Genomic DNA, 25873 nt, shown 5'->3' with positions numbered 1-25873 from the left:
TGTTGGCTCTGCCCCTCATCTCCCATCAGGAAGCCCTGCTGCAGTTTGTGATGGTGACAGGGCACTTGGAACCCACCGAACGCTGTGTGACTAGAGTGCAGGGAGCCTCTGAGATTTCTTCACTGGCCTCTAGCTTGGTTAGGGCATCTTAAGATTTCAGCGAGTAAGCCGGGCGGTGGTGGCGCACGCCTTTAATCCCAGCACTCGGGAGGCAGAGGCAGGTGAATCTCTGTGAGTTCGAGGCCAGCCTGGTCTACAAGAGCTAGTTCCAGGACAGGCACCAAAACTACAGAGAAACCCTGTCTCGAAAAACTAAAAAAAAAATTCAGCGAGTACCAAAGCACCAAAGGCCTTGGCGGTGAGTGAGTGACAGCCTGTTTGCTTTGCAGAGTCGCCGTTTTTGAACTTCCATGAGTCTGACTGCGAACTGAGAGGCTCAGCACCCTGTGACTCCCTGCTTTCTCTCAACACTGAAAAGATTCTGGTATGTGACCACCACCCTGCGTTTGCTGAACACTGGCCAGGTTCCCACCTGTGGACTCCTCTGTGACCAAGGCTTGACCAAGACCAGAATGTGTACCCTCTGTCCTGTGTGTGATGGGATCTGAGCCTAGTGTGTTCTTGACTCTGTAGGCAAACAGAGCACTGCAGTTTGCAACAAGGTCTTGTAACCGTATTGAACACAATGGCCAGTTCATTTTAGCTGACAGTATAGCTCATTGGTCACACCGCATTTCGTCATCTGTTTAGTTATGTGTGCTGGTGGACTCTGCACTGTGCGTCCAGAAAAGACAAGCTTAGATTTGGAGCTGTCGTCAGATTCCCATTCTCTAGATTTGCCCAGGTATCAGCTCTTTAGTCCTTTCTGATTTAGATTTTCCTGCATATATGACTAGGAGTTCGAATTGTATCTGTGGCGACTCCAGCCTGGGATTGATTGTTTTAATATTTATTTACTTAGTTTATGTGTGTGTATACATACATATACACATGTGCCAAGGTACAACTTGAGGAATCGCTTCTCTCTTCGTGTGCAGTGTGGTGTTCACCTTGGCACTTTGACCTCCAAGCCACATTGCAGCTGTTTGGATACCAAGTGTGGTTTGTCTCCAGAACCCATGAGAACCATCAGTTTGTATGTAAGAGCATTGTATGTAAAAGCATGTAAGAGCATTCAGCCAAGTGTGGTAGCATATGGCTGTAATCCCAGCACTTGGATGGCTAAGGTGGAGGATTGCCTTGAGTTCAAGGGCAGCCTGGCTACATAGATTTCTGGCTGTCAGAGTCAACATAGCAAGACACTACCTTTAAAAAGGTCCATGCTTCTAAGACAACTTTTATTCCCTTTGCTTCCTACAGTAGTTTGTGCCTTGTCCTGACTTTCTGGTCACACATGATTTCTCTGTCTGCCTAGGGCCAGCCTGATGCCTCACACCAGAGGCTGTGTACGTTACTGGGTGGGGAAGTATTTCGTCATATGTCTTATTTATCAGTCAGATTCTCTTAGGCCTGTGTGTCCAACATGTGTGGATTCTAGAATAGTTATATGCTTTACCTGGCATTCTGTGTCCAGGCCACCCCGGAGGCCTGGTGACTAAAATGTGATCTTCTCAACATAATAAAAAGCCCTAAAGGCCCTGTGGAAACTGGAGGGGACCTCAGAGTAGCCAGCAGGGCTAATCCAATGAGACAGAGAAGATGCTTCCTCTTAGAAACTGAAGTGACTGATTGATAAGGGGACCAGACCATTCACCTCCGAACCATGTTCTTGAAACTCAGTCAGCAGACAGTGGCACGTATGTTCCTGCTCCCATAGAGGTCACACAGCTCCAGCATCGTACAGCACAGGCTTTCATCGTACAGCACAGGTGTTCATGCGGGGCGTCCGTCGTTTGTCAGAAGCTGAAAGACTTGTTTGTTTGTTTGTTTTCAGAGCCAGGCCAAGTCTATTGCAGAACAGAAGAGATTCCCATTTGCTACCGACAACGACAGCACCAATGAAGAGTTAGGTGAGAATCCAGGCTGGGAGCACCCTGCAACATCTGCCAGAGCTGTGATTGGATGCAGAACAGAAAGCCAGGTGGGAGGGAGAGCTAGAAGATTAACACTGCCACCCGAGCCAGAGAGGGTTACCCCGGCCCTCCTGAGATTCTGTGGGTGTGCATGACAGAAGGTTCGGGTGGGACCTGAGTGTGGAGTGCTGGCCTAGTCTTCAGGAGGCCCGGGTTCAGTCCCCAGCACAGCATAAACTAGGGTGCTGTAATCTCAGCACTTGGCAGGTGGAAGGAGGAGGATCAGAAGTTCACGGTCACCCTTGGCTAATTAGTGAGTTTGAGGCCAACCTAGGATACAGGAGACCCTGGCTCAGAGGAAAGGAAGGAAGGCAGCAGGCCAGCAGGAGGGAAGGAAGAAAGGCTCTTGCACAGAGGTTGGTAAGGACTATTGTAGCCCTGGGTGTGTAGAAATTAGTAGTGAAGTTCGTATGGTCAGAGCTGAGTTAGGCTCTTCTGTGTGACAGAGACTTTCTTAGAAAGAAATTGTCAACAAAGGCGTGTCCAGAGACAAGTTGCTGGCTACGGAGATCTCTGCTAGAATTGGAGCCGTCCCAGCTTTTCTTTTACATCGCCGGGTCTCCACAGTAAACCTTAAACCCCCCCCCCCCATAGCTGTTTACATCTGAGTGAGATGTGGATCAGTCTCTTTTGAAGTTGTGGGTAGAGATGGCAAGATTGGAGCCTCGTTTGTTTTCTTTTGTGGAATATTTGATAGCCCAGGCCTAGACAGATCTGTGTCCCTAAGCCAAGGCTTTCCCTGAAGTTGTTTCATTTTATTTTTTAAAGAATTAAAAACGTATATTTCTTTTATGTGAGTGTGTGTTTTGCTCACATGTTTGTCTGTACACTGTGTCCATGCCCTTGGGGACCAGAGGAGGGTATTGAATCTTCTGAAACTAGAGTTACAGACAGCTGTAAGCAACCATGTGGGTGCTGGGAACTGAACCCAGGTCCTCTGCAGAAGCAGCCGATGCCCTTAACTGCTGGGCACCTTTCCTGCTCTTGGTCCATTTCATAGCTCACTTGTCCGTTCAGTGATAGTACCAGCTATGGGATGACAGGGAATCCTAAACACTCGGCTGAGGAAAATCTTTAAGAAACCTCGCCACTGCCTTATTAGGCAAGAGCCGGGAAGTTGAGAGTGGTTCTGGGTTCCCGTCCACATAAGGCTGGGCAGAACAGCCTCTTCAGCAGTCTTCATCTTAATTCAGAAATCTGGTCTCCTGTCTTGGTGCAGCAGGCAGGGAAGGGTGGCTCTGGTGCCTGGCGCCTGCTCTCTTGGCCTCTCTCAGCACCACTGTTCTCAGGCAGCCCGTTAGCCCCTGTGCTTCGTTTCCTTGCCAGTCCTCCTTGCTACCAGTCAGAGTAAAAACCTTTCCACCCCTACAGGCCTGGGACTGCCGGTGCCCGAGAAGAGCTAGGAGACATGCCCTTGTGCTGGCCTTCCGGTCTCCCTGCTGCCTGCAGGCTGCCTGGCCAGTGCGGGAGGGCAAAGGCGGGAGGACCCTTGGCCTCCTGTCTGCTTGCTTTAACTGCACCTCCTCCATAGAGCTGCATTTGAAACGAGGCAGAGTAGCCTCGCTGACTACAGCCTGCCTTTCTTCCTTTCTTCTCTTCTCTGATGTCTTCCTGTTTGCCTCACAGCTATTGCCTATGTGTTGGTCGGCAGTGGGCTCTATGATGAAGCGATAAGGCACTTCTCGACAATGCTGCAGGTAATGCTCTCCTTGGGTATGTGATATGAGAGTTTAATATGGTGCCAGGTGGAGCCACACATCTGCAGGGGCGCAGTGAGACACGATGCCTGTGCCAGAGAGTAGAAGGCAGCACCTTGAAGGGTCACTTTGCTCTATGTGAGACAAAGGAAGTCAGTGTTGGCTGATAACCCACACTGTGCACAGTCACGAAGCAGAGGTGCCCTTTTGCTGCCAGGTTGAGCAGAAGTAGCTCCAGGTCACCTATGTAGACCTTCTCTGAGACATGGACTCACAGTGAGAGGTGGACATTAAAGTTGTGTCCTTCTCGAACAGGACTTGAGGTTAACACGTTCCTGCTTATGGATCTGCCTCTTACTTTAGCCAGAAATCGTGAGACTGCTTGACGGCAGACGTAGCCATTGCTTCTTAGCAAATAGTTCAAGTCCAGTTAAGGGAAAAGAGCCTGGTGTGGCGGTGTATTCCCAGAGACCCAGCACTTGTGAGGCTGAGAGAGGAGGCTTGTGAGTTCCAGGGCAGCCCTGGTTACAGAGCTGAAACCCTGTATACACATGCAAAGGGAGGAAGAGGAAGGGAGAGAGCCTGTGTAAGTGTGCCTGTGCCTGCTGTGGAGGAGTCCTGCCGCAGAAGTGCTAGCCTTCTCCACATCCTGCTCACTTGGCTGTTTGTAGAGTTTGTCAGATGCTGATGTCTGGCCAGTGCTCTACAGGAGAAGGGCCGGGACTCCACAGTGAGAGACTCCCACGTCTATACCTTCTGCTCTGTGCTTGTATGTGTGAATCCTAGTAACTACCTCTAGAAATGTTCTCTTTTGGTTTAGATCGAACATCCTATGAAGAACCTGATACCTAATGCCTTGTACATGGGGTGCTCAGTAGGCACTCTTGAGTTTTCATTACACAAATCTCATTGTTGTAAATGTGTCACTGTTGCTCAGAGGGGCCAACAGGTGGCTCACGGACTAGCAGATAGACTTCATTTTAAAATACTAATTTTGAAACTTGAGCTCTATGTTCCTAAAAAAGCAAACAAATTAAAAAACAACAACAACAAAACCCTCACCACAACAACTGGATTATGTTGGTAATTCTGTAGTCTCAGAAAACTGATGAGATAGTTTGGGTTATTACTTTGAGGTGCTTAAGCCAGCAGCTCTGTGTGCAGGTGGTTATACATGCTTTTGGTTTTCAGTGGAATTTAAAATGCAGAAATTGACTGTTTAAATAGGTTTTCAAATTGTGGTTCTATTTAATGTTGCATTATTAAAGAGTAATTAAAGCTGGGCAGTGGTGGCGCACACCTTTAATCCCAGCACTCAGGAGGCAGAGGCAGGCGGATCTCTGTGAGTTCGAGGCCAGCCTGGTCTACAAGAGCTAGTTCCGGGACAGGCACCAAAGCTACAGAAAAACCCTGTCTCGAAACAAAACAAAACAGAGTAAGTAAAACTTTCCCAGTAAACACAGGACCCTGTTTAGAAGGGAAATCTGAGTTACTAAGCAGGCCCAGTTCTCAGCTTCTGAGATCAGGTGAGATTGAACTCCTTCAGGGTGGTCTAGCCTTAGACTTAGCTCCAGCATGCCCTGCCCCCAGGATTTCTCTATGTATTCCTGTCCATCCTGGAACAAACTCTGCCGACCAGCCTAGCTTAGAATCAGAGATATGCCTGCCTCTGCCTCCTGAGTGCTGAAATTAAAGGCGTGCGCTGCCACACCCAGTGACCTAAGGCATTTTAATGAACGGAAATCAGCTCCTTTATGGTACCAACAGCCTGCAGATGTATAATCATTTAGTTCAGCTTTTAAGAAATATTGTTATTGTGGTTGATGATAGTACTAAAACATTAAAATTAAAAATGTCCTCTTTCTACCACTCTAAGGTCGTTTAAATTCTAAAGCTATTACTATTTGTGTTTTATGATTTGAATATATGTACTGCAGATTTTGTATTAGTGTTTAAGTTAGTGCTGGAACCAGTCTGTGGGTGCCACCTGGAGAACAGACTATAGAACATGCTGGTGTTCCATTGGTCACAATCTCTCTCTGAGCAAAGACACTATAGTAGCAATAATGTTTCTATTAGGCTGACATAGCCAGTGTGTACTGTGGGTCAGGTCAAGTTTGGAAGGGAGGACCAGGGCATCCTTTGTAGTGCATTTGTCTCAGGGCAGGAGAGCCCAGCTGCCCCTTGCCCCTGCTGGCTTCCCTGGTGCCACACAATGTGAAGTGTGGGATCTGTGTGTGCACTTATGGGTGGGGACAGAGTGGCATGTCTAGGTTGGGCTTGTAACTTTCTGTCACGTTTCTTTGTGACATACGATTATGCTAGGTAGAAAACTAGGTCATTTCACCAGAAGTCTGAACGCAAGCCCTCAGCACTCTTCTCTGCCAGAGCTTCCTATATTTAGTTGTTGTTTAAGAGCTCCCGTTGATTTCTTCGAAAGCCCTGTCAATAGTGCACTGAGGCTCTTGACACGAAGACAGCAGCAGATGAGAAGTAGCTGCTGCCAACTCTGTTTAGCCAGAACTTTCTTACGTGGGTGGATTTTGCATAAACCAGTCTCTTTAGGTTGAATGTTTACAGCATGTTTGCCCTTTAAATCAAACTGCTCTTGCTTTTTTTTTTTTTTTTCCCCTCGAGACAAGGTTTCTCTGTAGCTTTGGTACCTGTCCTGGAACTAGCTCTTGTAGACCAGCTTGGCCTCAAACTCACAGAGATCTGCCTGCCCCTGCCTCTCGAGTACTGGGATTAAAGGCGTGTGCCACCACCGCCCAGCTTCTTGCTTTCTTTATATTGGCAAATGTAGTGGTCAGATTTCATGGTAGGAAGACTGTTCTTTATCTCATGGTCCCTTTTCCTGTCCAGAGTTTCAGAGCCTCAAACTCCTTAAGCACACCTGCGACACCAAGTTCTCTGCTCTCTCAATTGTAACGCAGCTTCTCTAGAGACTGTTGATGCTATGACGGTGCTCACCCGTTCTGCCTGTTACTTGGAGGGCCCTACAGATGTGCAGTGCTTGTTTAAAGCCAGTGACCATCTGACTAAGTCACACTGTGATAGCTATCCTCACACAGATTTGGGGTTTCCTTGAGTTCATTAACACTCAACAGACTTAGATAGCTGCGGACTACAGCACAAAGCAGCGACTTCTGGTTCCACTTAGAGGAAGTGACAAGGGTGACCACAGGGGCTTGGATGTTGTAAGTTCTATATGGATGATATCACTTGTGTGTGAAGGTTGAATTCCAGAGAGCTTGGATCTAAAGTTTCATGTCTTCCCATTATCTGCTCTGTGTCGTCAGGGTATGAGTCTGAGGTATTCCCATCATCCTCATCTGTGCGTTCATCCCCATGCTTGTCAAGGAGCAGCGTCTTCGTTGTGTCTTGTGGCTCTGCTTGAGCAGATGACTAGTTTTTCTCCTTCCTTCCTTCCTTCCTTCCTTCTTTTCTTCCTTTCTTTCTCTTTCTCCTCTTCCTCTTAAAAGTCTCAGGACGTGGTCCAGAGGAACACCAGACTCTCAATCATGTCACAATTTCCTGAGTACTGGGATTACAGGTGTGAGCCACCATATCTAGCCAGCCTCAGCAAACAGCCTTTGTAAATGTCAGTCTGCACTGTAAATTGCTGTTTTATTTTGTCCATTCATTTATCAGGAGGCAGCAACCTCTTTGTAACTTGCACTTGCCTTGAACTTGTCCTGCCTCTGCCTTCATAGTGCTGGCGTTCATGTGTGGACCACCTCCAAGGACGGAGGCGCTGATTTTAGGTCAGTTTGGGTTGACTTCACATTGGGGTAATGGCATCACTTCCCTGTGCATCCGTGCACTGCAGCGGTGATCCTGAATGCCGAGCCTTTTCCCAGTTGACCCTGGTAGGGCAGGTATCTGGACACTTTAATGTAGCTGCACTTCTGCGTGCATCTGGTCTGATTGTGGTGGACCTGAATTCCTAATGCAGGAATTCTGCTTCTTGCCTTCCATCCCCAGAAGAGCTGCAGACACCACTGTCTTAGTAAATGAGCCCCGCTGAGGCAGAATTCAGCCTCTACTACACTCCAATGTACTGATTTTTCCTGACTGGACTTTGAACATAATGACTTTCTAGTTTGGGTTCAGAAGCCAGCCTTCTGGTAGAAGAAGAATAACCTCTTAAGATTATTAAGAATCATCTTTTAAGATTATTTTGTTTTATTGTGTGTACCCGCACCAGTGTGTGCCTGGTGCCCTAGGAGGCCAGAAAAGGGTGTTAGACAGATGTAAGTCCCCTCATGGAGGTGTCAGTAACCAAAGCTAGGTCCTCTTCAGGAACCACCAGGACCAGTGCCCCTAACCTCTGAGCTGTGGCTCCAGCCCTTCAAGGGTAAAGTCACTATGTCTGTTAGCTGTGGCATGAGGGTAACGTGGACTGCCTTGTCCTCTCTACTGTTCCCTGTTGCCATGACGGTAGCTGCTTAACCTCAGGAAGGCTGGAGACTGTGGTTTTCACTGAGCTCACTTAAAATGTTGAAGAGCCTGTTTAAAAAAAAAAAAAAACAGGACTAATCTGGTCATATTTGCTCTGTAGTCTCAAACTTTGATGCTCTGATCCCAACTTATTTTTAGAGTTAATGTGTTTTGTTTTGTTGTGTTTTTTTGAGACAAGGTTTTTCTGTGTAACAGCCCTGGTTGTCCTGAACTTTGTAGAGCAGACTGGCCTCGAACTCACAAAAGTCTGCTCCCCAGTGCTAGGATTAAAGGCTGTGCCACCGCACTGGGCTGTTTTTCTTTCTGTTGTTGCTTTAAAGAAAAGTTATTATTACATTACATAAATAGAAGTTTTGTCTTGTTAACATTGAAAGCTAAAGATGGATAATGTGAGTATATGAGGTTATATCTACTTTTAAAGCTAATAATATCTGTACTTACATTTAGGAGTAATAACACTAGACTCTAAACACAATGATATACTTGTCATATGTCCTGTGTTGTTACAAAGTGTTTCTTAAAAGGCAGGCTCAGTGGACCAGAGAAAAGTTGAGTGATGCACAGCTGCTCACAGGGATAATCAGACCTCGGGAGGGTTTAAGAAGAGGTCTGAATGGGGCTGCATGTGGGCACACTTCACCCCGCAGCTCAGCTGAAGGTGGCCGAAGACAGGAAGTTGTCAGCATGCCTGTATTCAGTTAGTACTTAAATGCTACAACTTTATCAGCAGTTTTTGTTAAGGCTTTAAATACTCTGTTGCTATGAAAATGTTCCTGCTCTGGTAGCCGGAGGCTCCCATGGGCCATTTCACAAGAGGCATCCATGGCAAAGCTCCATCTGCTACAGTTCGCTCTGCAGCTGGCCTGTGCCCATCAGCCACATCCCGCCATTTCTAGTTAGAGCAGGCCTAGCAGAGCACACCTCAGCCTGATGTCCTTCACCTCACTGCCCCCCAGACTTCTCTAGCCATTGCATGCCTTGTGTTTGTGGCTAGATGAGTCTGACCTGCTGTTAGACTCTCTCTGGGCAAGTTCTGTGCAGCAGGTGACAGGTATGCAGATGAAACGATGATGTCACACCGGAGCCTGTCCTCTCGGAGGCCCTCAGTTTGTGTGCTTGCTTGAGTTTTTGAGGCAGATTTAGACCGTGTAGCCAAGGTTGGCCTTGGAAGCCTCTTGCCTCAGCCTCTGTAGTACCATGCCCAGCTAAGATGCGCTAGACTTATAATTTAATATTTGTTGGTCATGTGATACTATCACTTGACTTAAAAATGTAATCTTCCATGTGACTTCAGGCTGCTGTGGTTTTTTGAAGAGGTGGGGAGAATGCCAAGGATGACTCTGGTCCTTGCTAGGCAAGCGTCAACATCGAGCTATACCACAGACCCGCCAAACTCTTCTTCCCATTTTCTTCCCCTTACGCTTTTATTCTTTATCTTTTTTTTTTTTTGGTTTTTCGAGACAGGGTTTCTCTGTGGTTTTGGAGCCTGTCCTGGAACTGCTCTTGTAGACCAGGCTGGTCTCGAACTCACAGAGATCCGCCTGCCTCTGCCTCCCAAGTGCTGGGATTAAAGGCATGCGCCACCACCGCCCTGCATTCTTTATCTTTAGTTAGTTTGTTTTCTCCCCTTTCCCCTATGAAGAAGTCTCCAGCTCGCAGAAATCCTCCTGCCTCAGCCTCCCAGGTGCTGGAGTCAAACAGAAGCCACCATCTTGGGTTCTGGCTCTACTTGGATTTACGTATTTATTTCCTTAGCTATGTGGTTAGTTAGTTTGGTGTTTTGTAACAGGGTCTCAAGTATTCCAGGCTGTCCTTTGATTTGTTACATAGTTGAGATTGGCTTTGACCTCCTGATCCTTCCCCCCTCACCTCCCAAGTACTTTGCTGTGCTTGACTTCCATTTGGGCTTCCAAAAGCTGTCTTATTCAGAGTTCCACATCTTTCTTCTACCTGTCACCTGAGCCCCATCCAGTCACCCAGCTCTGTACTCAAACTATCACCGAGCCACGACCTTACCAGTATTACAGTTACACCTGGGAACAGTATGATCCTTTATCTGTTCCTCCCACCTCTACAGCCAAGCCTTGAACTGAAGCATGGTCTGGCCTCCCAGGCTGCCCTCTGGGTGGTGATTTGGGCTCTTCCCCAAACCCTACCCCCTTCACTGTCCTCAGCGGAACAGGCAGTTCTCTCCTTCTTAGGGAGTCCTTATGTTCTCCCTGAAGGCACACTCACTCCCCAGCGGGGTGTAACCTTGCTCCGACCGTGATTCTTTGCCTGTGTTCTAAGAAGACCAGAATCCTCCCCCTTCTGTGTTGTCTTTGCTTGCTCTTCCCAGCACACAGCAGGGGTGGTGCGGCCCTGCATCATCTCCTGCCTGGAACCTGGTTCAGCAGCAGCAAGCTCCAAGTGATTGAGTGACTGATGTCCACCCAGCATATGGTGGAGTGGAGGAGAAAGCATGTTTCATTTACAAGGGTTCTGGAAGAGTCAGAATAGATCTTCTCGGGATGGAAGAGGCTTCTTGAGGACAGGGCCAAGGTGTGTCTTAGGTGACCTGGGAATAAATGCTGTCACCCTCAACCAGGCTAGTTGTTGAGAAACTACAACTGGGAAATAGTTCTAGTTTTCTGAGCATGAAGTAGGCATATGGACAAGAGAAGGAGATGACCAGTGAGGTCAGAGACAAGCACCAGTTTCTGCAGGCTCCGCAGTGTGGTCTCACTGCTGCTGTTCACAGTAGGTGTTCATGAGTGGTCAACAAGGGTGAGTCTGATCCCCATATGCAATGTGTACATGTAAGTCTGTATATGTATATGTGTGTTACATGCTGTGGTGGGCCTATGTGCACCTTGGGTGGCAGTGTGAAATGCAGTGTTGTTGGGGTTGGGTGATGGCACAGGGGAGTGGACACCCCACACATCTGGGCACAGAGAATAATCCAGAAGAGGGTGTGTGTGTGTGTGCGTGCGTGTGTGTGGTTTTAGGAGGCTGAGGCAGCACTCTTGACAGCCATTCCCAGCTCCAGGAGAGACCAATCACATCTGTAGGGTGACTGCTTATTTGTACCTGTTTCTGAATCACTTTGTGGTTTCCTAGAGTAAACTATTCTTTGCAGAACTGTTTGGCACATTTGAGTCACCCCAAATCTGACCCTAGGCCTGTTGTCCACTGAGATGTTGTCTTGGGTTTGAGTCCAAGATGCAAGGGGTCCAGGGCTCCTGTGAGAGCCCTATGAGCTGTGTCCCAGGCCCACTTCCGTTTTGTCTTCTCCGTTCTGTTTCTGGGGGGAAATCTCTGCCAAAACAGGCAGGCAGTTTTCCTTCTGGTCCTCTGGTAGCTTTCTCCTATCTTATACCATGTCTTTTCCTTTCTCACGTGTCTGTTCCCACTCAGTAATCACTTGCTCTGCCTTCCTGTTTTAGTGAGGGTTAGAGTTCTTGGTGTCCTTTGCAGTTTCTCCTGAGACCAAGAAAGCTTGGTTCTTCTTGGTTTTCTATAGTATGTCTTGCTTAAAATGTGTATTCTGTCTGTCGATGAAACAACTGACGGGAACACATGCTCTGAGGAACATGGGGTCTTGTGTAGCTGTCACCTAAGCAAGAAGACTGGCTGCTACTCTGCAGTTTCTCCTGTGCACACAGTGTCTGTAGTCACCTGCTAGGGCTAGTGATTGCTCTCAGATGTCATTACAGCCTGCACTCCTGTGTCCCTGTGACCTGGCCCTCCTCCTCCTCAGTGGATACACACACACCCTTCACGCACATGCATAAGGGGTCACAGACGACAGGCTCAGAATGGCATGGGAACCACGAGGGCACCCAAGAGAGCTGCTGCCATGGGAGATGACCGAAGTGTGCTTGTTCTTGCTGGCTCTTTAAGTTTTTGTTTGTTGTTGTCTTTTTGTTGTTTTGAGATAGGATCTTACTATAAAGCCCAGGTTTGCCTCAGACTCTGATTCTCCTGCCTTATCCTCCTTAGTGCTGGTGTTACAGGTCTGACTTTTTGTTTTCTCCCCAAAGCGTCGAGGAGAAACTAGCAGGACAGTTGTTGGGCTGAATTTATGTGACTTTTTGCATGCGGTGTGCAGATTGCTGTGTGGGTCCCTACTCTGTGTCAGCAGCCTAAGCATTGAGTGCAGGGTGCCGTCCCGTCGTCTGTCTGCACTCACCAGTGTGGATGCTGAGGCACTCTTATCAGTAGTGTGGGCAGACACAGGTCTTAGCTCGGAAGCTGAGCAGCATATTCCCCTCTGAGGGGCTCAACCCCGGGCATTTCTGTACAGCTCTTAAAGTTGCACCAGAACCTTGTAGTAAAGAATTAAAGAATGAGGTGAATGAGGCCAAGGTTCAGCATAGACAGGTATTCCTACCACCCAGCCAGAAGAGAGGCCACACCTCCAGCCTTAGGGGCAGGGCCTTGGAGGGACTGCAGAAGTGATGTCCACAACTCCGGAGCCGGTAAAGGATCCGTTTGGTTTTTAAGCTCTGGAAGAATGGGAGAGCAGGCTACAGAGTCAGATCGTTCATCTCCATGGCTCCTCGGCACATTCTGGAACACATTGCTACCCTTCCTTTGTCTGGGGGACTCCTCCTGCAGGTTAAGTCATGGGTATATGTAAGACAATATGGACGGGTATTATAAACCACCTGCTCACATCCCCCACTTTCTGAGCTCCCAGGTTCTCTGTGAGATGCAGTTTCTGGTGTGTCAGTCGTTGAGTGGCTGAGAAGGTGGTGTTTGCACTAAGGTGGCTCCATGAAGGAAGCTGCAGTGCTTGGCAGTGCCGGGCGCCTTCCATCCAGGGCAGTTTAGTCGTGTTTCAGTGCCCTGTAGCCTTCGGCAAGTCTCCTTCAGCGAGCTGTCTGGTTGCAGGTTTCAGATCTGGACTGCAGAGTTGCACAGGGGTTACACTAGTGTAACACTAATAGAGCTGTCTCTTGAGGTTTTACTTAGCTTTAAGCAGCAACTGACTCTTGTTTTGTTTTGTTTGTTTCTAGTTTTTGACGTGTTTCTGTTTTGGTCTGACTAGGAGGAGCCTGATCTGGTTAGTGCAATTTATGGCCGAGGGATAGCCTATGGAAAGAAGGGCCTACATGTGAGTATGTACTAGCCGCGCCTGCCGCCGTGCCCACGGGGCTTGACGCACACGAGCCTTTGTCCACACTGCTTCTCGTCCACTCAGCTCTGCCAGGACGTAGACGAGAAAGGGGTGGATGATCACCCCAGGTGCCATGGCTAGAGGTGGGCAACCAGGCTCCCCGGGTCCTCCAAGTCAGCCAGAGTCTAACTGCGTTCCCAGACCATTCCCCAAGAATGCAGAGCCTAGGCGAGGTAGCCACAGGGAGACCCTCAGCCTTGGGATCCACGCACAGCTGTGACAAGTTGATGGAAGAACACGGGTCTTTTGGTTTGGTTTTAGCATGTGACATTTATTTTTATTTGCTACATTTTATACTTTTTGCAGATAGGGAAAGGTCTTTGCCGCAGCAACAAGTCCTTCCCTTTACTTCCCCGAGGAAGGTGGTGGAGGTGACAGTGAGCCCTGATCATGAAAAAGCCCCCGTGCTGTGAGAGTGCTTTCCCAAGACTGCGCAGTGAATGGCAGGGCGCCCTTAAGATGAGCAGGTTTAGAGTGTTGTCCACAGACTCTTTATCAGACTCCCAACTAAAGACCGTCATGTCAAATAGCACCTGGAGGAGAACCATCATTTCTGTAACTTTAACATTAGAAAACAGTCTTTAATATTTTATTAAATATTTTAATTAAAATTTATTAACGTTTAAAATATTCTACTATGCTGACACTGGCTTGGAGAAAATTGATAAGACAAGTTATAGCTATACCCTTCTGAGACATGGGGGACTGGGCACACTGCCCTGTGACCATGGTGTTGAGGATACAAAACCTTTTCAGTCATAGGTCAGCAGGGGCCAGGGGCAAATTGTCACATAGCCTTCAGATATGTGCTGCTTCCTGTCCCCATATGTCTAAATTTTACAGTTCAACTTGTTTTTGTCTTTAGCGGAAACTTAAATGTGCATTTTTAAGCCTAAAGTCAACACACACATGCTCAAAAGAATTTAGCTAGGCTGGTCACGGTTTTGATCGACACTTGGCATTTCCTGTTCCTCACTCCCTGGCGGGTGTCATTCCCAGGCTGGCATCCATGTGTTCACCCTGGGGATTGGATAGGTTACATTTAGATAGTATCTGCCATCTGTGAACTTGACGTAAGAATCCAGGATCAGTGTGCCCCTTCCTCGAGGGTGGGGACTGGGGCAAGTTGAGCAGCTGGCCTGACAGCACCCCTTGAACAGACCTGGCAGAGTGTTTGTGCAGAACTGAAGTTTGTGTTCGTCTCTGAGCAGCGACTTCGCTGGTGCCTGCATCATTAGTGTCTCAGAAGATCTTGCCGCTGTTCAAGCAGCAGTGTGTCTCATACTGAGCTAATACCTTTTCAAGGACATTAAGAACGCTGAGCTTGCTCTGTTTGAACTGAGCCGAGTAATTGCCTTGGAACCTGACCGTCCAGAGGTATTTGAGCAGCGAGCTGAAGTGAGTGTGGTTTTCTTTTTCCCTCTGTTATTGAACTAGCTGAAATTCAGAGCTGTTTCCTATGATTTTATTATTATAACAACGTTTAATGCTCCTTTCTGCTGAATTGTGTTCCTACCGAGTTCCCAAGGCCTGCAGTTGGTGGCCGTTACTAGACAACCATGGGATGAGGGATGACCTTGAAGCAACATGAGAGTGATATTTGGTGTGAAAGCATGTGGTTATGTTGTCTGCTTCTCCAGCGGATGCTCATGAAAGAGATGCCCTTCACCGTATCGCACATGTAAATGACTTAACAAAACTGACGCTAGCAGTTTGGACAGCCTGAAGTGTGTAGCCCTTGGAAGCAGTGGTTGCACTGGTGTAGAAGGGAGGGGAGAGGATGAGTGAGCGAAAGCGTGTTCACACCCTTGTGCTCATGGGCAGTTAGTTCTCTGAGATGGACTGCCTGCATAGACGCTGAGCAGGTAGGTTTGCTGGAGAGACAGAGGCATGGGAGGGGTGCCTGCAGCGTCTGCTCAGTGGAGTCAGTAGGTGACCTGCACAGAGCTGACAGGTGTGCTAGACTGCTGGGAGGTAAGAACAGCAGGAGGAAGGTGTTCCAGAGAGAGGAGAGTGCCAAGACTCCCCTTGTGGCTTTAAATCCGTGTGTTCTTGCAGTAGTGATGGGCTGTTGGGTTCATGTGTGCTAACCCGTGTGTGGAGTCAGTTGTTTGATATGGGGTGACTTTTTTCTCTCTTGAGAGGGAGAAGAAGTAAGTATTGAAGCCCTGGGTGCTCACTCACCCCAAGACTGCGTCTGGAGGTCTCACCCTCAACTTGTAGTGTCTTAGTTCAGTCTCTTAGTATTTTTGCATTGTGTTGGGGACTTGGTTTTAATCTAATTTTTCTCAGTGATGTAGTTCCTCAGCTGTTCCTTTCGGGTCTCACCATTGGGCTAGGTGGCTGGAGTCCTGCCCCCACAGCAGGAAGCCCTTGTATAATAGTGGTTGGGCTGACCATTCTGTGTCCCACCAAATCGGGGTGGGCTTGCTGGTATTTCCCTCAGGACTCTGGGGCTGCGTGAAATGATTCTGATAAACCAGGATTTTAGTTAAGACTTGCATATTTTTAAATTTTGCACATCAAAGAAAAAACAGATTGCTTATCTAAAATGGTGTTGGTGATTAGAACAATAACTTTACATTATCTAAATACACAGCGCTATTTATGACATTGTCAGCGGTCACTACATCATGATTTCGCTGCTGAATTGCAGCCTGTCCTGGCTGACTCAGAACTAATTAGTGAGACACGTTGCTTTTGTATTTCCTGAAATAATCTGTATTTGATGAAAATATCTTAACCATTTAACTTATCCATTACAATGGATATTAGCAGTTGTGCCAAAATGTGATAGTTTTTATCTAGGGGTTAATAAAGAAGAGAAGGGCATCTTTCCTTCCAAATGGTAGCTCCACCCCACCCTGTGCTGAGTTCCAGGCCATATATCCATTTCTTTCCTCTTTGGAAGCCACTGCTTATGTTTGGAATGGGCCCACCCAAGTGCTCTCTCCCTGGCTGTGCTGAGCTCCTGCAGAGCAAGTGACCAGTTGTAACCCAGGGTGAACATGACCTTTCTTAGAGCACCCTGGTTAGAAATTGCTGGAATGATGATTGCTTGGGCTCAAGTGCATGGGTTTGGTTGCATGAACACAGGGACCCATGGGCTTTTCTTATATCTTGTTGACTTCCTTCTGGGTGTTGGGCTGTCATAGTGTTGTCATTCTGCCTGGACCACAGTGACTGCCGGCTCTAAGGGGCTTCTCATGGGCAGACCATTTCCCCTGTGATGCTGAGTGTGGTTGATGAGTTGGGCTGACAGGGCACCTGGATACTAGAAAGCATCCTTCATATTTCACTCCCATAGGGAGTAAAACTAGAGACCATGAAGGACCAACTGCCAGGACATGTCCATCTGTCCTGGTGGTTGAATGTGCATGTGCCAAGTTTTTACTTAAAAAGTGAACATAGCATCAGAAAAAGGGATCTTGTTTCAGGGAGAGCCACATCTGGTATGTATAGAGTGGACTCAGTAGCAAGGCAACTGCTTGACCCACATCCCTGTCTCCTCTCACTGCATTGAGCCTAGTGGTCTTTCTGTGCATCCACCTGTGCGTGCATGAGGCCATAGGTTGCAGCTTGCTACAGGGAGCTTTGTGAGTGGTGTATGGTTCAGCGGAATTGAGAAATTAAAACTCTGACAGTGTAGGGCTGGTTGTAGGAACTTTTCCTGATTGCATGTTTTGGATTTCTAGATTCTGTCCCCTTTGGGACGAATTAATGAAGCCGTAAATGATCTCACTAAAGCTATTCAGCTTCAGCCCTCGGCACGGCTGTACCGACACCGGGGGACCTTGTACTTCATATCTGAGGTGATTGCCCCATAACTATTGGTCCACACCTCACTTCTCCCACCATTCCAGGAGCCACTCTCTGCTAGACTGGGTTCAGTTTAATGTCGGTGCTACAAGGCACCCGTGAGAGCACTGTCTTTGACAGGAATTAAATGCAATAAGATAATAAAGGCCAGTTGTGTTTCCATGTTTTGGCCTTCGGCAGTATCAAATTCTAGGCTGGCAGGAAAAGGTTGCAGTTTGGTTCACAGCTCCTACCTAGAGGTACAACTTGAGGTTGTCTGCTTCCCACTCTGAGAGCTGTAATCAGAACCTGTGAGGCTTCCAGACCATCCTGCTTAGGTGGGCGGGTCTAGCCCGAGTCTCTTTCTGTCACTGTGGCTCCAGGGCACAGGTGTCGTGAGCTGGCAGTACTAACCACGCACGTATAGACCCGAGCTTCAGCTCACCACAGTGAAGATGCAGCAGAGCCTGGCCATTTCCCAAGGGTCCAGTGTGAGAAAAGGTGGCCTTGTTGCTGTTTGGAAGGATACCTTTCCCGTGGTCAAGACAAAAGGCCTAAAATTCAGGCTCTGTGAAACCCGTTAGCAGGACGAAGACTACTAGTTTGGTAGGACTGCTTCGCCGTGGCATTCCTTTCAAGGCACAGGACCCGATTAGGGGTTTTCCCTCTGCCCGTTCCACGTCTAATAAACACAATCTTATCTTTCCTCCTCCTTTCCATAGGACTACGCGACAGCCCACGAGGACTTTCAGCAGTCCTTGGAGCTGAACAGAAACCAGCCCACAGCCATGCTGTACAAAGGCCTAACTTTCTTTCACAGAGGACTTCTGAAGGTGAAGCTGCGCTGCCTGCGCCTGCGCTGCTGTGCCCGCTTCGCTGTGGGGAGCGGGAGGACTCAGTGGGATTGATCTGAGGCATCTGATGCATCAGGGAATGTCACAGGTCTCTGTGTGTGTGTGTTTGCTGGCTAGTAGACATCCGTCTTCCTCTGGGGCAGTGCTGAGCACTCTGGCTCCAGGTCACGGGCCTAGAGGGGCTGTGTGTTGTGGCTTTGGGCGAAAATCATAGTGGGTACCGAGTCTGATTTAGAAGTTGGTTTGATAGCATGGCCCAGGTGAGAAGGACAAGAGACTGATAGGAGACCTTTACAGGTCCTGTTGGGACTGAGGAGACTTGACCCAGCTGCTGGGTCCACAGGAGTGGGAGGGAGGTGTTTTTGAGGCTGGTGATATGACCAGTATGACTAGTATGACCCTGGACAGGGATCCCAGGGCAGTAGGCGGAGTAGGCCACTGTAAACAAATCAAGTCACCTGACTGATAAGAAGTGTTGTGGGTTGCTTCCTGCTGGGCAATCCTTTCCTGTCCTTGTGTCTCTGTGGGGGTCCTTCTGTGCGGTTCACAGAGTTACTACCTCTCCAACCTGGACCATAGAGCCACACAAGGCCTCAAGTGTGAGTGGTACCCTAGTACAGGATAATCCAAGCATTTGATGAAACGTGGGCTGGCCTGAGAGCTGTACATAGCCTTTGTAGCGAGTGCTCTGTGGGATGAAGCAGTTGTGTGTGGAAGTGGTCGTGAGTCCAGTGTTGAAGACTGGGACAAGCTTTGTCAGTACAGGATGGAGAGTGTCTTCAGCAAGAAGAACACGCATCTCGGCTCACCAGGCAGACCTGCCATGGAACAGGCAGTACTGTGTGGTCATTAGCTTGTCTTTAGACTCCCCCCGCCCCCGCCATGGCCCTGAAGTACTCAGGGGGGAACCTAAGCAGTGACAGTGTCTGCAGCAGCCACCTGTCACAGTGGCTGTCACAGGCCATCCAGAGAACCCTGAGAGAGCTAAGAACCCACGCAAACCCTGCACTGTCTTGTCAGAGGACCAGAGGCCCTGTGCATTGTAGTAGCTGCAGGGATCCCAGGGGACTGCAGATGTGTTTGAGGATGGCAGGTTTGTCTGGGCAGAGGCCGCAGCCAGTTCTCAGTGTTGAGGATGGCACTTGTTGTGTGTCCTGTGCTCAGAAATAACAGGGCAGCTGCTGTCATGGGCAGAGCACATGGCCTTGGGGGTCAGGCTGTGATCCTGCTTGAGCCCTGCTAGCCCTGCGGGACATGCAGCTGAGCTCTTTCAGCTTCTTGCATATCCATAAAGTAGGCACGGCCTCTGTCTCCTCTCAAAGCCCCCACCAGATCCAGTGGCATCCCGTATGAGAAAAGTGTAACTATCGTTCATTTATCAGGAAAAGTTTAATCTGTGTTTAATAGATGTTTTTTAAAAGTTCCCATCCCACTGAAAACCAAAAGACAAAAATTGTGCTAGTTCTTTGTATCTAGATGTGCCAGTGCCAGAGTGTCTAAAAGAAAGACTTCTCCTAGGTGTGGAGCTACCGCAGGGATGTAGGCCTTGGTGGGCTTTGTGCACCCACTATCTGCGTCCCCTCCATTCTTCATCTTTTCTCACAGCCTCAGGCCACCATGTTGCTCTCAGAGGCAGCCTCAGGAGAAAAGAGACATGGAAAAGGCCATGCTATGAATATTTTTTTTAAATATTTATTTATTATGTATACAATATTCTGTCTGTATATATGCTTGAAGGCCAGAAGAGGGCACCAGACCCCATTACAGATGGTTGTGAGCCACCATGTGGTTGCTGGGAATTGAACTCAGGACCTTTGGAAGAGCAGGCAGTGCTCTTAACCACTGAGCTATGAATATTTTTTAAAGGAAGGCATATCCCAGCCGGTGCACTCTATTTGTTAGACAACGCTGAGCAGAGGCACAGGGCAGTCTCCTGAAACAGACTTGGAGAGTGAGGCTCGGCTTGGTTCATGCAGATCTCCACACCCTGGCCAGTGCTTTCATTCTCTGAGCATTCAAAGAAAGTCCCCCAGGGAATGGGTCCTCCTCCTGCTGTGCTCTGAGTACGTGCATGGGACAGTGGGAGGAGAAGTGGGGGCTCTTGGTGGTGGTTTATCCATGCTGTCCAAGCAGGTCCAAGGGTTGCACCTAGTCCCTCCAGCACCCTCGTGAGGCGTAGACAGTGAATTACAGAGCTAAGAATGACTCCTGCTGTCCACAGGCACAAAGCATCAGACTCAGCTGTGGCCTTGAGCTGACAGTCTTGAAGTGGGTCTGTCTGGTCAGGCCCGGCAATTTAGAAAGTAATTAAGTAGGTGACTTTATTTTGTAAGTACCTTTTATGGAAGGACAGTAAACATTTTAAAATGTCTTACTTATGTACTTTGTTACAGAAAGGGCCTGAATATGTAGCCCAAGCCAGTCTTCAACTGTGGCCCTCGTGGCTCAGCTTCCTAGTAGATGATTTCATGTGGGCCCCACCGTACCCGGGCAGGCGCGCACCCTACCCGGGCAGGTGCGCACAGTTTCCCATTGTGGTGGATGGGGCCCTTGCGATATGGCAGCAAGAACTCACCATCCATGTAGTCCATGTCATAAGGACATTTTAAGCTCTTCACCTTGAACTGTCTGGGGAGTAACCGGTGAGGCTGGTGAGGATGGAGTGGAGAGGGTGGCATCTGCCAAGCCCATGGCTCTGAAGCGTCCGTACTTAGAGGTTGCTTCGTCTGAGCTAGTCTCTTGTTCCCAATGGTGTAAAATCTTGATTCTACTGTGTCCCTCTTTGGCAGCTGAGGTAGAGAGCTGAGCAGTGCTTAGACAGGAACCCTGAAACCAAAGACTCTTAAAAGCTGAAGAGACTCAGACTTTGAAGAACTGTGGCGTCCACGCATGCTGTAAGTGGAGCGGGCAGCAGATGCCCACTGGGCATCTCCCCTGGATGTCCACAGACAATGCAGGCTTAACACTCCCCAGCCCCCTCTCCCTACTGTCCTCCCGCACTCCTGTGGTGGCCACTGCTGCCCTTACCTTCCCCCATACTCTCCAGCCTAGAAACTCTCTGCCCCATCTTCCCCATCTCACTGCCACTGGATTCTGTCTCTGTTTGCCTTCAGAAATGTCCTCAGGGACACTCACCTAGAACTTTCATTATCTCCTGCCCAGATGCCCACTGGCCTGTTCCCCGCCCTACCCCAACCTGCTGCTCTGCCCTGTCACCGTCTCTTCCCCGAGGCCAGCGCGGGTACCAGCCAGGTGCCGTCCTAGTTCACTGAGACCTGTGTGCACTGTTTGGATTTCCTACTGTTTCTGGCTCTGAACTGCACACAGCATAGCCCTGTGCTCTCTCCTCATTCTACTGTTCAGTCCCTAGAGCACTTGGCTGTCACTTCCTTCTCTTTACTCCTAGAGCCTCACTCCTCTTTGTTTTAGCCTAACGTTTATGCTAATAACTCCGTTCGTTAATGGCTTCCTATTCTAACTAGACTGAGTGTTCTAGAGGACAGAGGTAATGACTTGCTCATCTGGTACCCACCCCTCAATTCCTCACTCAGATTCGGGTACATAGTAGGCGCTCAATATATGTTTGTTGAGTAGAAGTATCATCATAGTCTAGGCCCCTTCAGTAGCCCCACTCAGAGCTGAAGCTCCTTAGCAGCTCATCCTCCCTGCCCTTGCCTTAGGAGCCTGAAACCAACCCTTCTGACCATGCAACCCGCAACCCCACCCCTCTACCTAGACTCTGGGTACAGAGACAGATGGGTTTTCAAGTCCTACAGTTGGGCTGTTCGCAGACCGTCTTATGCCTGCCAGTCATCAGATATGTATTGAGTGCCTGTCATGTACAAGACATATGACACCAGTCGCTCTCTCCTGACAGCATCTGAGGGACAGCTGTGATGTTGTCTGAAGTCAAGCCTTTCTCCTGAAGTTGCAGGGTTACTTTAGCGCTATTTAGTCCTGTTGGAGAAATGTGAAGCGACTATGTTTTTCTAGTATGGGAACAGTAACATCATATCAGAGTGCAGGTGTAGTGGGCACACATCTTTAGGTTGTCTCTTGACCAGAATGATACCTTTTAGTAGCAGTTTTCACATTAGGATATGGGTATGAGCAAGAGTGCTCTGGATTCCTCTTGGTGGCTGCAGCACCCCAGTCCTCATCCGCACCCCAGCTGCTGTGCCCAGTGCCCCAATCCTCATCTGCATCCCAGCTGCTGTGCCCAGTGCCCCAGTCTTCATCTGCATCCCACCGGCTGCCCCAGCTGTGCCCAGAGCCCCAGTCCTCATCTGCATCCCACCTGCTGCCCCAGCTGTGCCCAGAGCCCCAGTCCTCATCCGCATCCCACCTGCTGCCCCAGCTGTGCCAAGTGCCCTATCCTTGTTCTGTTTTCTTTTACTGTTTCCCTGTAGAACTAAAGACTCCCGACTGCCAGCTCGGGAGCCTTTTTTGCTTTTCCTTTGTGCAGTTTATATCTATCTGTCTTGTTGATTGAGTTTAAAGTGCAGCAGGCTGTCATTTTGAATAATCTCACAGAGCTGTTGAGTTTCCTTGGCTCGTTCGTTGGGCTGTCACGGATTGAAGAAATGATGTTCTTATGAGGGTGAAATCGTTACCTCTCCAGCACCTACTGAGTTAGACAAGGCAGCAGCTCTGTCACCGTGGGAAGCCTAAGGCTGTTTTATGGAGATGCATTGTTTTCTTTACTGTTAGAATCACATTTATTGCTTACGTCATTTTTGATCCTGTGTAAGATAACTGCCAGAGACAGGTGTGGCATGTATGTAGCCTTCAGTGATGCAGGTGGAGTTAATGTGAATGGCTCATTTTCTGCATATCTCCACAGGAAGCCATCGAGGCCTTCAAGGAAGCTCTGAAACAGAAAGTTGACTTTATCGACGCATATAAAAGCCTAGGACAGGCCTACAGGTGAGTGACAGTGGGCTGAAAGGAGACGAAGGCATTGCCACCCCTGCTGGCACAGCTCTGAGGGCCAGCCCCTCAGGGTCACAATAGTCATAGTGGTGTATGGGTATAAATTCCTGGATTAGTGTCGTGCCTGGCACTGGATAGCACTGGGTGATAGACACCATCGCCACTTGCCAGGCTCTGTGGTGGGAAAGTCAGTCCAGTACGGGAAGCTGTGACTAGGCCCTCACCTCTTGGTTCTATACATTGCTTCACTATTAGAATATTCAACTTTAAAAGGCAATCTCACCCTGGGAACATGAGCTAGGAGCCTTGAGACTTGAATGCTGAGGTGTGCCACTGTTGGCTGTCTGGGCTTCCTTTGTTTTGCCCATAAAGGAGCCATGTGGCTACAGGGGAAAGGCTCTTAGAGAAATTCCACCCTCATACAGAGGGTGATTTGGTTTTGGAGATCAGAAAGTTAATTTTTCCTAGATAAATCCAAAAACGTGAGCACCTGGAATGCTGTGTGTTAGATTCCTAAGTGTTGTGAAGACTGCGCAACTGAGTGTGAGGTGTTCAGGTAGCGGAGACACACTTCCCTCGGGACCGCCCAGAACGGACCCGCCAACCAGAGCTCACCGCAGTTGTTCAATCTTTAGAGAGCTGGGCAATTTTGAAGCAGCCACTGAGAGCTTCCAGAAGGCCCTGCTGCTCAACCAGAACCATGTGCAGACCCTGCAGCTCCGAGGGATGATGCTCTACCACCATGGCAGCCTGCAGGAGGCTCTGAAGAACTTCAAGGTGAGCCTCACCGGCAGACAGAGCTGTGGCTGGGGTTCTTGCTGGAGGAACCATAAGTACCTGCACATGCCACACAAAAAAAGAGAATCTGGACATGGTGTACTCCTTTAATCCCAGCACTAGGGAGGCAGAGGCAGGCAGCTCTTGGTGAGTTCAAGGCCAGCCTGATCTACATAGCAAGTTCTAGGCCAGCATAGTTGTCTGGATGAGACCCTGTTGAGAAGAGGGTGGGAGCTTTGCTTTGGCCTCTAGACTGCTTTAGAACTTACATGTAGTTTGGCTCAACCTGGAAGGAGAGCCCTAGCCCATGATGCACTAATGCAGCCTTTTGTCTTCAATGTAGCGATGCCTTCAGCTGGAACCATACAACGAAGTGTGCCAGTACATGAAGGGGCTCAGCCACGTGGCAATGGGACAGTTTTATGAAGGAATTAAAGCACAAACAAAAGTTATGCTGAACGACCCTCTTCCCGGCCAGAAGGCTAGCCCAGAGTACTTGAGGGTGAAGTATCTCCGAGGTAAGCAGAAAGTGGTGGGAGTTTTCCATTCTATGCCCAGCTGTGGGCGTCCTGCCGCTCTGTGAGATGGTGGAGTTGAAGGTGGGCCTCTTGTCTCTAGCTGCTCTTGCTCCTGGAGGTTTCGGGACTAGGGCCTCAATATCTTCTGAGACAGCCCTGATGTTCTTTCCGCCTTACCTACAGGTCTTCTAAACCCACAGAAGGTTAGCCTGAGTAAAACCACATCTATAGTTGGACGTGAGGTTCTTTGTAGATAGTACGTCTCATGCCCTCTCACCTCACTGAAGCAGGAAAGTCCCCTGCATGGGGTTTTCATTGTTGAGAGTTACCTGGCATCTCTGATCTTCATTCCATCTGTCACAACCCCCTGTATCAGAAAGACCCGGTGTGGTGAGAAAAGGAGCAATTCTTCAATTAGTCACAGCCTTGCTTTTTCTCCATGTCTGTCTTCCAGTATACATATTCCTTCCACAGCAACCCCCCACATCTTCCTGTGTTACATACACTTCTTCAAATGTGCATACACACATCTTGCTATGTACACATACATTTTCCTATATATACACATATAGACACAACTTTATACACACATCTTTCTGTATATACACACAGACATATTCCTATACACACACACTAACACACCTTATGTAGACACACACATCATCCTGTGTACACACACACACAAGCACACCTTCCTATGTATACAGTACACATTTTTCTGTGTACACACACATCTTCCTATACACTTACACATATTCCTACACACACACCTTCAGATACATTCACATAAACATCTTTTATATACATCCACATCTTTTTATTCATATACACACATACATCTTCCAGTGTACATAGACACACCTTCATACACATCTTCCTATGTGCGCACATGAATCTTCCTGTATTTATTCACACGCACACGCACACACACACCTTCCGGTGTATACATATGTCTTCCAGCACACATGCACATTGTCTTAGGGTTTCTATTACTGTGATAAAACACCATGACCAAAAGCAACTTGTGAGGGAAAGGGTTTATTTGACCACATTTAGATGTTAGAGTCCATCACTGAAAGAAGTCAGGGCAGGAATCTGGAGGCAAGAATTAAAGCAGAAGCTATGGAGGGACACTGCTTACTGGCTTGCTTCTTGCAGCTTGTTCAGCCTGCTTTCTGAAGCACTCAGGACTACTTGCCCAGGGACGATTCCACTCACAGGGGGCAGGGCTCTTCCACATCAATCGCCAGTCAAGAAAATGCCATGCAGACTTGCCTACGGGCTGGTGTTATAGAGACATTTTCTCATCTAAGATTTCCTCTTCCCAGATCTAGGTTTGTGTCAGGTTGACAGAAAACAGCCAGCACATACATAAATCTTCCAGCATGCACAACACGTGTATCTTCCAGCATGCACACACGTGTGTCTTCCAGCATGCACACACGTGTGTCTTCCAGCATGCACACACGTGTATCTTCCAGCATGCACAACACGTGTATCTTCCAGCACGCACACACATGCGTCTTCCAGCCTGCACACACGTGCGTCTTCCAGCATGCACACACATGCGTCTTCCAGCATGCACACACGTGCATCTTCCAGC

At 48.6% G+C, this 25873-nt stretch overlaps 1 protein-coding gene across 7 annotated transcripts in view; it reads left to right on the top strand.

Annotated features, from left to right (window-relative positions):
* The window catches only part of Ttc13 (tetratricopeptide repeat domain 13), a 54362-nt gene that overhangs the window by 9106 nt on the left and 19383 nt on the right, over nt 1-25873 (top strand). For 3 of the 7 annotated variants that reach the window (XM_026777277.1, XM_026777274.1, XM_026777272.1), the window contains exons 2-11: nt 390-484; nt 1934-2009; nt 3699-3769; nt 13263-13328; nt 14697-14789; nt 17087-17203; nt 17912-18022; nt 22887-22969; nt 23611-23752; nt 24096-24270. In XM_026777277.1, the coding sequence (XP_026633078.1) occupies nt 390-484; nt 1934-2009; nt 3699-3769; nt 13263-13328; nt 14697-14789; nt 17087-17203; nt 17912-18022; nt 22887-22969; nt 23611-23752; nt 24096-24270 (1029 nt within the window). The remainder of the gene's footprint in view (nt 1-389; nt 485-1933; nt 2010-3698; nt 3770-13262; nt 13329-14696; nt 14790-17086; nt 17204-17911; nt 18023-22886; nt 22970-23610; nt 23753-24095; nt 24271-25873) is intronic. The other 4 variants (XM_026777282.1, XM_005345876.3, XM_005345878.3 and 1 more) reach the window with 2 other exon arrangements.

This window comes from Microtus ochrogaster, chromosome 4 (genome assembly GCF_000317375.1).
Source record: "Microtus ochrogaster isolate Prairie Vole_2 chromosome 4, MicOch1.0, whole genome shotgun sequence".
NCBI classification, from domain to species: domain Eukaryota; kingdom Metazoa; phylum Chordata; class Mammalia; order Rodentia; family Cricetidae; genus Microtus; species Microtus ochrogaster.
This window is presented reverse-complemented; position numbering and strand designations above follow the sequence as displayed.